This window comes from Pseudorca crassidens, chromosome X, assembly GCF_039906515.1.
Source record: "Pseudorca crassidens isolate mPseCra1 chromosome X, mPseCra1.hap1, whole genome shotgun sequence".
In the NCBI taxonomy this organism is placed as follows: domain Eukaryota; kingdom Metazoa; phylum Chordata; class Mammalia; order Artiodactyla; family Delphinidae; genus Pseudorca; species Pseudorca crassidens.
The window spans coordinates 4,611,044-4,624,385 of record NC_090317.1 but is presented as its reverse complement, the minus strand read 5'-3'; the positions used below and the strand labels follow the sequence as shown (position 1 = coordinate 4,624,385).

Below are 13,342 nucleotides of genomic sequence, written 5' to 3'. Positions count from 1 at the left end.
GTCTGATCTAACTAGGATGAGCTCAAAGCTCACCAAGGAGCCTACGGTGTTTTCCTGGTTGGCTGTGACCTGATTTACTCTCACATGTGTATCCTGAGGCAATGTGACGATGACAGAAAACTCCAGTGGCTCATGAGGAACTGAAAATGGAGAGTGGAATCACAAAGAATACGTCTGTCTGTACAGCAGCGGGTCTCAACCTGGGCGGTTCCGCTCCCAGGGCCCACTGAGCAATGTCTGCACTCATTTGGGGTTGGCTGACTTGGGAGGGGGCACTACTGGTGTCTAGTGGGGAGAAGCCAAGAATGCTGCTAAATACCTTATGATGCACAGGACAGCCCCCACGATGAATTCTCCCGCCCCAAGTGTCAACAGTGCCATTGCTGAGAAGCCCTGCTCAACGGCCTCTATCTGGGGTAAAACCGCTCCACCTTTCGTGACCCTTCTCCAAGTAGAAACAGTCAAATCCCCGAGCTGTCCCACCCTGATGGGGGTACTCCAAAGCCCTTGAGACCCACCATGCAACTCCCTCGAGACCCACCATGCAACTCCCTCGAGACCCATCATGCAACTCCCTCGAGACCCACCATGCAACTCCCTTGAGACCCACCATGCAACTCCCTTGAGGCCCACCATGCAACTCCTTCTAGCCAGAGGAGAGGGCAAACAAGAAGATGCCAAGGCGATGGACTGCTTAACATACTGGAGGAGCAGCAAGCCAGCCCCGGGCAGGGCCGGGAGGCAAGGTCAGAGCATGCGTAGCCCCCATTCTGCTGGAACTTGTAGGCCACAGAGGGCTTTAGATTTTATTTTCATTACAACTGGAAGCCACTGGAGGGTTCTGGGCAGAGGGATGCAATGCGATTTAGGTCTCTAAAGATGGTCTGGCTGCTGTGTAGAGTCTGGACTGTAGGGGGCAGAAGTGAACTCTGAGACACCTGTTGGGAGGTCACTGCCAGGGCTCCAGTGAGAGGGGACAGTGGCCCAGCCAAGGGAGGTAGCCAGAGAGGAGGTGAAACAGGTGGGAGGCTGGATGATTCCGAGGGTGGGCACAGGCGTGGTCTGCTGACAGATCAGATGGGGGCCATGAAGGAAAGAAAGCCATGGAGGAGTGGCCAGAGCCCCTAGCAGAATGGGGCTGCCAGTTACTCAGGTGGGAGGAGCAGGTTTGGAGGCAGCCAGCAGCAGCTCAGTTTTGCACTGGGTCTTCAGTGACACGTATGAGCAAGGGTAATGGTCAAAATAACTTAACATGGCTGCACAGGGCACGGACCCTTTGGTTGCTGGATTATGGGGAGGTCCAGGAATCCTGAGGGAAGGGCGAGGACTCAGTTGGTGAGAGGGGAGAACAGATGAACCCGAAGAATTTCAGTAACTTAACACCAGCAAGACATCAGACAACCACGTGGGGATGTTGAATGCAAGAGCCTGGAGGTCAAGAGAGATCAGAGCTGGGGATAGAAACTGAAGAGTCAAAAGCTTGAAGATGGGATTTCATTTAAAGCCATGAGGCTGGTGAAAGCACCTGGGAAGCGAGTGCAAGTAAAGCAGGTAGACTAGGCCCAAGGCATCCCCACAAGCCCTAAGGTCAGAGGTGAGGGAGAATGGCAAGGAACGACCAGTGTGGCTTCCCAGAAGCCAAGGGAAGAAAGTGCTTCCAGGGGAGGGTGTCAGATGACCCTTGGACCTAGCCACACTGAAGTCATCACTAACTTTGGCCAGGAGCAGCTGCGAGGGAGGGGTGGGAAGCCAAGTGTTGGGAGGAAATTAATGGGAGCCCCAAACGACTACAAGTCCACATGGTATATTGTATTTTATGAACGAAAGATTAAAATATAGTTCTTGTTTGTTTCTTTTTAGGCACTACTTTGGATTTTTGCTTTTTTTCTTTTTTTTAAGCTGGATGACAGAGCCTAATGAATGAATGGTGAGAAAGTAAAAGGGATTTTCCTCCCGAAAGATAGCCCAGAACTCTACAGAAGGCGAATGGGATAGGAAGAGCAACTAAATTAGAATTGCTCCTGGGACAGTTCTTCCTCTGAGCTCACTGGGACTCTGAGCCCAGCTCAGGAATTCCGTGGGCACTTTGGTTCTGGTCAATAAAGGCTTTTGTAAATGAAAGCCCCTGAATGCTCATTAGAACCAATGCAAGCAAGGCAGCCCTTAGGCAGGTGGCCTCTTTCCCATTCTCCTCCCCTCTGGGAAGCCTAACTTGGCTAATATCTTGACAACACAGCCTATTTGCACTAGCAGTTAATTGGCTACTCCAACAATTCTGTGAGGCCGACAAAGCAGAGGTCAGCAGCCTCTTGGTGCAGATAAGGCAACTGTGGCCAGCAAATGGTGGGGCCACACTGGAATGCAGGCCTGTGTTAATTCCATCATCCCAGGCTAGCTGAAGCAGCAATAAAAATACAAACAAGGTCAAAATGAGCCCTGAGTGCCTTGGCACTATTTGGGGGGTAATGAATTCCGCACTGCAACAATGTTTATTGCTGAGGGTACCGCCTCTAAGTTGGAAAACAGTCCCAAACAACCACCTTGGAATGCCAGCCAGAGGCTGTCTGGCCGCTCCTTTAAACAGATGTTCACTGAGCTGCAGCACTCCTCTCTGTGGGATTCCACTACAGTTTTCAAAGTGTTTTTGTTTTAAAGTTGCAGAACCCTGTGACATCTGACGAGCAGCCCCATGTAGAAAACAAACAAAAGGAGAGCTCAAAACTACTTGAGGGCTTCCCTGGTGACACAGCAGTTAAGAATCCGCCTGCCGATGCAGGGGACACGGGTTCGAGCCCTGGTCTGGGAAGATCCCATGTGCCGCGGAGAAACAAAGCCCGTGCGCCACAACTACTGAGCCCGTGTACTGCAACTACTGAAGCCCACGCGCCTAGAGCCCGTGCTCCACAACGAGAGAAGCCACCGCAATGAGAAGCCCGCGACCCGCAACAAAGAGTAGCCCCCGCTCACTGCAACTAGAGAAAGCCCGTGTGCAGCAACAAAGACCCAACGCAGCCAAAACTAAATAAAATAAATTTACATATATAAAAAAAAACTAGTTGAAGGCGGAGTGGCGGTCCAGGCCCACCCATTTCTGCTCTGGCCCTTTCCCCCAACCCGCCTGGGGACAAGGTTAGCCGGCAGCCCACTCCTCCTACTCAGCAAAGGGGCAGGCACAGCCCAAAGAAGAAAGCCTGTCTGCTGTACCCAGACTGCACCTGCTTCAAACGCAGCCATCAGGACTGGGGGGCGGGGCGTAGGAAAGGCCTTTCCGGACACAGCCGGGGGGCCCCCGATACAGGTGGCCCACTACACAGGGCGCACTCTGCAATCTCCTTGAGGAGTCATTTAAAATCAAACGCAGGCCAAAGAAATCCAGCTGCCTTCCAGGGCCCTCAGAGGTGCTTCAAAGCATTCATTGCCACACCAAGGGCACCACCATAATCCAATTTTCTGCACATTTATTTTAAAATCCTGAACTGAGAGCAGATTAGGGATTGATTTAAAATGGCAAAATTGAAACAATGTAAAGAAACACCACAAGCTAGTTTTTTCAAAGAATGAAGAGGACGCTAATATCCACCCCTTAGCTTCTCCTAGCTTCCTCTTGCTGCTGTAACAAATGATGGCCAACGTACTGCTCTACAACGCACACTTCAACCTTACAGTTTGGGAGGTCAGAAGTCCAACGCGGTCTCACTGGGCTGAAATCAAGGTATCGCCAGGGCTGCGTTACTTCTGGAAGCTCTAGGGCAGAGTCTGCGTATTCCTTGGCTCCTGGCCCCTTCCACGTTCAGAGCCAGCAAAGGCAGTGGAATCTTTCGCCCGTGGCATCACTCTGACCCTCGCTCCTCTACCTTCCTCTTCGATATTTAAAGGAACCTCATCCTTTAATTAGCCGGCCTAACCCAGGAGAATCTTATTTTCAGGCCAGCTGATTGGCAACCTAATTCCATCTGCTACCTTAATTCCCCTCTACTGTTGAGGAAGGAGATAGATAGGCCCTGGGTTAACCTGCTGCAACTGGTTTCAACTGGTTTCATGCTGACCCTTTGAGATAAACTACCAACAAGAATTAAGCACCATGACTGGCTGAAAGACAAAGCAGCCCACCACAGCCTCCTCATTTTTGTGGTCAAGATTTCCCAGCCCAACACATGTGCAGAAGGGGTCCCAGGTCATCCTCTAGTAACCTTGGCCACACTGTAATATCATTAGCATTGCGGTTTTGACCCTTCGCCCTCTCCCCCTGGGTTTTGCTTAGGTGCTCACGAGAAAGATTCAAGATAGTGCTTGAGGGGCTTCCCTGGTGGCGCAGTGGTTGAGAATCCGCCTGCCAATGCAGGGGACACGAGTTCGAGCCCTGGTCCGGGAAGATCCCACGTGCTGCGGAGCAACTAAGCCCGTGTGCCACAGCTACTGACCCAGCGCTCTAGAGCCCACGAGCCACAACTACGGAGCCCACGTGACACAACCACTGAAGCCCACATGCCTGGAGCCCGTGCTCCGCAACAAGAGAAGCCACCGTAATGAGAAGCCCTCACACCGCAACGAAGAGTAGCCCCCGCTCGCCGCAACTAGAGAAAGCCCGCGCGCAGCAACGAAGACCCAAACGCAGCCAAAAATAAATACATAAATTTATTAAAGAAAAAAAATAGTGCTTGGTGGAAGCCTAAATAAGGAATTGCAGATGACATGATCATAGGGGAGAAAAAAGGAGAGTCACCCTCATCTAAACCCCAGAAGACTAACCCCATATTAACCACCTAAGCTACCGCAGAGCGCAAGGCATTGCTACCTCTACTCCATGAGTTTGCCTGTGTGCGCTCCCACATGTACTATGCTTCTAATAAAGTCTGTACCTGCTTTGCAGTCTTAGTCTCTTTGCTGAATTCTCTCCTCAAAGAAGACAAAGACTGAGGTCCTCTTGCCGGCCGAAATCACTATGTAACCTCCCATAGTCACAGGTTCCAGAGATTAGGGCGTGGACATCTTTGGGGGCCATTTGGAACACTGACCTGCGTGAAAGATTTCTCCCCTGTTTCTGTTACGCGTTTAGGATGACTTTAGGCTTTTCCATGCGAACCAAGCTTGGCCAGTCAGTGGACCTGTGAGCCAGCCTCAGGGGGGGCCGAGCCTGGGCTGGGGAACAGGAACCTCCAGAGCCGGGCCTCCCCGCTACACACCAAGAGCAGCAGAGGAATACATAGCGAGTGCAAAGGGGAGGAGTGGACACACAGCAGGGAAAGCACCAACACCAGGCGGGGGAAGAGCCCAGAGCGGGAAAGTCAGTGCGCCTGGAAAGGATCTTTCCTGAACTCACAAAAACCAAAGACAGCTGCTCCCCTGCGAGCTGCCAAACAGCCTCATCACCCTCATCGTCATCACCTCTGCTGGAGGCCCCTCCCCAGTGCCTGCTGACACTGACTCTTGGGTGATTTCTCTGTGTGTGCACGTGTTTAAAAAACACATACATTTTTGTTACCTGGTATCCAAAATGATGGAGGGGATGGGATGTGACCTTTGACAGTGAGGAAGGGGCTGCAAACCAGTCAAAACAGGTGAGACTAAAAGGCAAACAGTCCCTAGACCCTGTCAGTCCACTGCAATGACGGGTGCATAGGGGCAACCCTGAGCCATGCAGGACAGGGACGGTCCCCCCTGTCCAGGATGCACCTTTGCAGGGGCCACTGCTGTACTCAGGCCAATCCTGCAGGTGCCCAGGGGTCTGTCTGGCTCAAACCCAATAGCCCAAGTCAGCCCACAGGGCTTCTGCCTGGATCCCAGCACCACCAGCACTCGCAGCCCCCTCTGCTCTGGCTCTCCCTGGCCCGACCAAACTCAGGGGCCCTGAAGACCAACCCCAACCCAGGGGTCACATGCTGCCACCTCCCTCATTTGTTCTGCTTGGACTGCAGTGAATTTATTTTATTTTATTTTTTTATTTTTATGTTTTTGCATTACGCGGGCCTCTCACTGTTGTGGCCTCTCCCGTGCGGAGCACAGGCTCCGGACGCGCAGGCTCAGCGGCCATGGCTCACGGGCCCAGCCGCTCCGTGGCATGTGGGGTCTTCCTGGACCGGGGCACGAACCCGTGTCCCCTGCATCGGCAGGCGGACTCTCAACCACTGTGCCACCAGGGAAGCCCACAGTGAATTTATTTTAAACGGAGATATAATCCACATACCATACAACTCACCCTTTCAAAGCGTACAATCTAGTGGTTCTTGGTACATTCACAAGGTTGTACGACCGCCACCTCTATCCAGTTCCAGAACATTTCCATCACCCTAAAAGGAAACCTGGTACCTATTAAGCAGTCACTCTTCATTCCCCTTAGACCCTGGCAACCACTAACCTACTTTTTGTCTCTATGGATTTGCCAACTCTGGACATTACATATAAACGGAATCATGCAATATGTGGGCTTTTGTGTCTGGTTCCCTTCACTTAGCATAATCCTTTCAAGGTTTGCCCTGTATTTTTTAAATGTGGCTCGGAATAATAGTCACTAGCACAGAGCTCACTCGGAGCCAGGTGTTGTGCTAAGTACTTTATCCATTTGCACTCATTTAATCCTAGTAACAACCCCATGGGGCGGATGGGGGTATTATCCCCATTTTCCAGATGAGGAAACTGAGGCACCAAGCAGTTAGCGACTTGCCCTGCAACGTGGTAGCGCTGGGCAGCCTTGCTCTGCAGCTGGGACTCTCCCTCTTGGCCGGGCTACCTCTCTTTTAAAGGAGCAGGCACTTGGAGATCTGCCAACAGGCTCATCACACATTCTTGGCCACAGCTCACATTTCTGTCACCTGCCCCATCACTGGATATATCTGCATTTATGACCCCTCCTTTGGTTACTCAGATAAACCTGGGTTCAAGTCCAAAACCTCACTGGACCACGTTTTGCATCTGAGTTATGGGTTACCACTCAGTTACTTTTCAAGGCTGTATGCAAACAGCCATTATGAACATCAGGGAACAAGATGGGTCACAGTGCCAAGCTTTCAGGCTAGTTAGGAGGTGTAAACGTGTGTGAGGCACTGAGGGCCTGGCGCATGGAAGACACTGGGGAAGTGGAGCCCTCGTATGACTGTTACCCACCCGAACCACTGAGATTCTTCTCCCCGGAAGTCAAAAGCACCGCTTCCCATTTCTGTAGGTGCAGACAGGTGACGTACCTGTCCTCAGACGATTTTTCAGAACTAGTAAAATACACAGTGAACTAAAAGCCCATCTGTAATTAGAACAGGAATGACTTGTTCACCACCTTTTAAACTCCTGGGAGCCTAAAATCTGTCTCAGCTTGCCCGAGTCCGTGCGGATTTCACAATCGGGCTTCGAGGCTCTGAGCGTCTCCTGAGGCCTGCCAGGCTTTCTAGGTCACACCTCATTACCGAGGAGCAGGACCAAGAAGAAAGTGGCTCTTGGGCAGACCCACCTGATCCACCACCTGGGGGCTCCCGGAGAGCCAGTGGGTACCTAACTGAGACCTGCTTTGTGTTTCTTCATTTTGACACAGTAGCTCTGAAACTGTAACTGCCCGGATCCCCAGAGGGGACCAGTGCAAAACCGGTATTTGTCAGGTTGTTCTGCACAAAAGATCCAGGAAACTGGGGCCCTACCTTGAAGCAAAAGCTTCTTCTGGTTCAGCGTTAATTAAAATTTTAAAAGATCACTGGCTAGCAATCTTAAATGGGTGGGATCCTGGCTCTATCCTTCCGAGTTATGTGACATGGGGCCCCTCATCTGGAAGGCGGGGATTATACCTAACAAGCCAAACTCCTGGGGCAACTAAAAAGTATATATGTGAAGTGGTACACAGCAAGCACTCAGGAGATGGTAGCTGGTGGCAGGGCTGCAAATCTGAGGGCGACACACGCCTGGTTCCCTCGAGATACCTTTATGAGTTGTTAGGTCTTATACAGATGAGCAAACCGAACCAAGTTCAGAGCACTTTCCCAAGGCCACTTGGCCAGTAAGGTGTAGGAGGAGGGCAGCCTCCAGGTGTAAAGGCATTATGCCTAGTACTTAAAAGCAAGGACAGTGGAATCAGACAAGCCTGGAATCAAATCGTAGCTTTGCCACCTGAGGCAAGTTACTTCACCTCTGTGCGCCTCCGTTTCCTCATCTGTAAAACGGCTGCACCCATTTGCCGTTTCCCCCACCACTTTGTAAATCACCTAGTGTAACCCGTGATGATGAAAACCTGACACCTCATCATTTAAATTCCTCACCTTCTCAACGTGCCTACCATGTTGAAGACTTGCAGAAGACAGCCTTGAAGGGAGCGTCATTTTTCGAACTTTTTTGCGCTTCCACTTTAAAATGTCCCATATCATTAGATGCAAGTTAATCAAGTGATCATACTTTTCCCCACAAATGCATCATAAACAAAATAAAAATCTTAACCCCAAAGGGAAAAATGAAACAAAATTCAACAACCCTGTAACTTGCTTTATTATTCTTCACTGCACTTATATAGATTGCGATGTTTGCACTTATTTTCTCCCGCGTCAGGATGTCAGCTCCACGAGGACAGAGCCTGAATTTTGTTCACGGCTGCAGCATCAGTGTCTAGAACAGAGCCTGGCACCTTTGTTGAATGCTGAATGGCTCTCCTTGTACAGACTCCAGGAGGGCTGCCCGCATGAGAAACATTTCTACATCTTTTGCAAAACTGCCTTGGACTGTCTAGTGTTTTCCAGTGTTCCTTATAAGTAACATAACCCTCACTAGAACGCACTTAGAGGACACGGTTTTGTTTTTGCTGAGCTCATGTGTTTTTAACTAGCTGAATCTGCCTTTGTGTCAGGAAGCTCAGAGCACAATTCTGTGCTCAACTGCAGTGTTTTCCTCAACCTCTTTTTCTGATGTGGAGATGAGGTAAGTTAAGTGTAAGAAGATTCTGCTGGGACTCCTTGGCGACCCTATTTTTAACCACAGACTGCATTTATTCTAAGAAGATGCTTCTCAAACTTAAATGTGCCTGCGAATTACCCGGGGATCTAGTTAATGCAGAATCTGACTCAGTAGGTCAGGGGCGGGGCCTGAGATGCTGCTTTCCTAACAAGTCCCAAGAGATGTCCTTGCGGGCCTTGGACCACACTTTGAGTAGCGAGGGTCTAAGAAACTTGCTTCCTTGATTTGGTAGAATTTCTCTCTCCTCCTCCTTGGCAAAATAACACCAATGGCTCGAAAACTGGGGCGGGTACCAGAAGCTCCTGGGGAACTGGTTAGACTTACACCCCGCCGTTCCCCGTCCACCCCCCATCCCCGCCGAGATCCTGACAAAGCAGGAGTGAGCACAGGAAGCTCGCCAGGTGCTTCTGCTGCAGGTGGCCTGGAAACACATTTTGAGAAGCCCTGCTCAGGGAATGAGTGCTCTCTTCAAGGTTTTTCCAACGGCAATCTCCTGGGAACAGGTGTTGTCACCGGCGGAGACACCTTGTTCAGGATTTTAAGGGGGGAGTATCCCGCTGTTTCTAGCCCAGCACCAGGAGGGGTCCAGGTCCCTCCCCACCGGCCACATGGGCTGCGGCAGGGTCAGCCCCCGCGGGCTCGGGGCTAGCCCCCCAGCCCCATCCTCCCGCACTGCCCCGCCTGCCCGCCGGCAGCCTCCGCAGCAGGCCCTCGGGCGGGGGCCGAGCCGCTCATGCGCACCACCGGGCCCGCGGGGCGCAGGGCCCCCGCCCCACGGGCCCAGAGGGCGGGGTCCCCGCGTGCCCCCCGCCCGCCTTACCTCTCTGGACCAGAGTGGCCAAGGAGAAAGCGAGGCAGATGAGGAACGCCGAGTGCCAGGCCACCATGGCTGGGAGCGGGCGGACGGGGCCCAGAGGAGCACAGTTAGCGCGAGAGCGCCCGAGGGGGTGATCGGGGAGGAGCCGGGAAGGAGGAGGAGGAGCAGAAGAGGGAGGAACCCTGCCGCTACTGCAGGGCCTCGCCCAGAACCGGCGCGCGCGCGGCGCGGCCCCGGGAGGGAGGAGGAGGGGCGCGCGCGAGCTCTGGCGTCGGGGCGTGCCCGACGGAGACGAGGTGAGGTGGGGTGGGACTGCGACTGTGGTGCGAGGGGCGGGGCGAGCCTGCAGTCTCGGGGGCGGGGCCTATGCACGAGGGGCGGGGCGGCAACCTGCGGGCGGGGCTGGAGCTTGAGAGGCGGAGCCCGCGGGCACCCAGCAGGTTAGTCTGTCTGGGTCCCGGCCAGCGCCGGCCCGCGACCCGCGGGCCCCTTCACACCACTCCCTCGAAAGGGAAGTCTCAGAGGTGGTCCCTGCGGGCCCGGAGCAGTGAGTCAACAGTGGCTGGGGAGACGGAGGCGCTGGCAACAAGGGTATGCAGTGATTTCCACCCGGCGCGCCAGACTCCTCTAGGGCCCGGAGCAGGACCCGAGGCGGCGCACAAGCCCGGTGCGTTCTGCCAGCCGGGTGACCTTGAACAGGGCTCTTCCCCTTCTGGCCTTGGTGTCCCCCCGGTCACCAAGGGGTCCCTCCAGCTGCGGCTCCAGGACCCGGCACCCGCGGTCCGGCACCCGTCGCCTTGGCGGAACTTGTTTGTCGGCACCGCCGTCTGCCTTCCCACTTAGCTGATCCTGCAATGGAGCCCTGCCCAGAGATGAAAGGAAAGGGCCATTTTCGTGGCTGGCCGCGGTTGGCAAACAGCGGCACGTCTGGAGGAAACGAGCCTGAGGCCGGGGGCGCGGGGGACAGGCGAGAGGGAAGTTGCGGGCTGACCTGGAGCCGAGCGCCGCGGGCCCGGGGGAGGAAGGAGGAGGGACAGGGTCAGCTCCCCCGAGGCTTTGATGAATGCGCTGAAAGCGCGAGTTCACATCTGCAGAGTCGATCTGTAAGCGTGCTCGGTGATCGACACGCGCGCTGCAGCCCTTTCCCATGAACCCCTCCAACCGAGTCCATCTTCAGGACCGGGTGAAATCAGATTCCAACACTGACTGTAACAGCAAACTGCCCGCTGCAGCCTTTGACGTGAACGCTCTCAAGAAGGGCTCCGGCTGCAGCCGGCTTTCAAAGACAAAGAGAAAGCGCCGCTGCTCCCCGGAGTCGTCGAGCCTGTCCCTGCCATTATTCGACACAGGCTGCCCTGGGCTACATCCTCCTTGAGGGTGGCTACTACCATCTCCCCGCAGTGTCCCTTCGGAAGGCTTCCTGTGTCTCCCACAGGGCCGCACCTCCATACTCCCCCAGAGGCTTCCCCCACCCTCTGAGCCATAGTAGGGGGCGGGGGTCTCCCTGAGATGGAGCCAAAATCTTTCCCTCTGTGACTTCTTTCCATTGCTCTGAATCTTGGGGCTGCAAAAACAAAACATACAAGGAGTGAGTGGATATTCTGATTTTCAGGGCAGTGCTTATTCTATGACACTAGCAGGAGAATTAACAGAAATAGCTAGTGGTTATTGAACAGACACATTATATACATGGCATATTCCAGGCATTTTATTCTTATTTTTTATTCCCACAACAACTTCATGTATCACCTCAATAATTAATGAAGGAAAAGGAGCAAAATGGAGATTCCTTGAGGTTGCGGAGTTAACCAGGTCCAGTCCCATAGTGTCAAAGGGGGGCAGGGGGATCACCAGGAACCCCAGCAGGTGAATGGCTAAGAACATGTGCTTCCGAGCCAGAGTGGCGATCCTGGCTGGATGCAATAAGGTCGTGCCAAGGATTAAATGAGATACTGGAAAGCAAGTGGCCTCGGACACAGTGAGCGGAGACGCATTACTTGTTACTCTTGTAACAGCTAAAGAAATACTGGCTACTGTGAGGTTGGGCAGTTGCTGTGTATTCCAGGATGCGAATATGCCCCCAGTTTTCCCACTAACTCCAGGTGCCCTGTGCCATTCCCTTGCCCTCGGGCTTCAGGAGTCCCACCTGTAAGGAGGGCACTAGACATCATGCTCTTTTAGAGCCCTTCAGGCTCTGATGGGTGAACCTCAGCACCTACACACTCAGCTACCTGAGGAGGCTTGAGGAAGTGAGGAAAATGCGGCCTCTAAGTGAGGCATCTCAGTCACTCGCAGCTGGGGCTCTAACTGGTCGATGTGTAGTAGAGATACCTCAATCCCAGCAGCAAGACACTGGCCACAGTGTAACATGCAGGAAGCCTGTTTTCTAGCTCAGGGGTGGTTGGCACACCGGCCTGCAGGTCAAATACAGTCCACCCGCCCGTTTGTATGACCTGCAAACTAGGAATGCTATTTGTACCTTTAAATGGTTGAAAAAATCAAAAGAAGGTTATTTTGTGACAGGGGACGTTTAGACGAAATTCACGTGTCAGGATCCATGAAGTGGTGGGAACACAGCCCCGCGCATTCGTTTCTGTATTGTCTGTGGCTGTTTTTCTGCTACCACCGCAGAACTGAGTAGTTGCAACAGAGACCATGGAGCCCACACAGCCTAAAATATCTACTACCTAGCGCTTTACAGAAAAAGTGTGTTGGCCTCCATTCTAGCAAATTGAACTATGGCAAGGATGAATAGTAACAGGCGATGGTGCGGGGCCTAAAGAGTGTGCTCCTGTAGAACAGGGGATGAGCACAGGAGCTGGCACCGGAACAAGAAGCAACAGAAAAGGATCGTGTTTATCATGTGCCAAAAGACACCCACTCAAAAGAACCCAAAGAACAAAAAAACAGGCCTTTAGTCAAAATATTGCAAATGTCCGAGGTCAGTTATCCTGCCAGATAACTCTCCCTATGTAAAATGACTCATCCGAGCGCTGGTTTGTCTCTCAGTCTCTTATAAGTTAGGTTAGTGTGAGTCTGAGGGAACCGATGACATCACCTACCAGGCTAAGGACCTCCCTGGAACTTGGTGAGCCTCTCCAGTAGCTGCTACCCTGCTGAACTGCAATTGATCGTGGAGCTGATTTACCTACAGGAAATTCTACACCTAGAAACCATGATTCTGTGCCCCCTGAATACACACACTCCCCACTGCCGGTGCATGTGGTGCTGGGACTGACCCCCCGCCAAGCCTGCCTTGTCTCCACACCACCCTCCTTCTACTCCTCTCCCCTTCCTGAACTTCTCATATCCTGCAGGTGTTCACCACTTGGAAAACCATTTGGCCTGACGAGCTCCTCTCCTAAAACACCCACCTCTCCTCAGCACTGACCTAGGAAGAGAAGTGTGACATGGACAGATGGCCACCAGGCTAGTCTGGGAGTTCAGGAGAGGCACAGATGGAGCTGGGAGGGCTTACGCTAATCTGAGTTACATAGGCTTCTGAGAGCAAACCTGGTCTTCCGTCACACCCCACCATGTCCTTAGGAAGATGTGTTCTAAATTCCAGAACAGAACAGCTAGTCTCTCACTGTTAGCACAGAGTTC

At 52.9% G+C, this 13,342-nt stretch overlaps 1 protein-coding gene across 2 annotated transcripts in view; it reads right to left on the bottom strand.

Annotated features, from left to right (window-relative positions):
- The window catches only part of CD99L2 (CD99 molecule like 2), a 112,479-nt gene extending 102,606 nt beyond the window's left edge, over nt 1-9,873 (bottom strand). For both annotated transcript variants that reach the window (XM_067723027.1, XM_067723029.1), the window contains exon 1: nt 9,740-9,873. In XM_067723027.1, the coding sequence (XP_067579128.1) occupies nt 9,740-9,806 (67 nt within the window). In that variant the 5' untranslated portion in view covers nt 9,807-9,873. The remainder of the gene's footprint in view (nt 1-9,739) is intronic.
- Between the last annotated feature and the right edge of the window lie 3,469 nt (nt 9,874-13,342).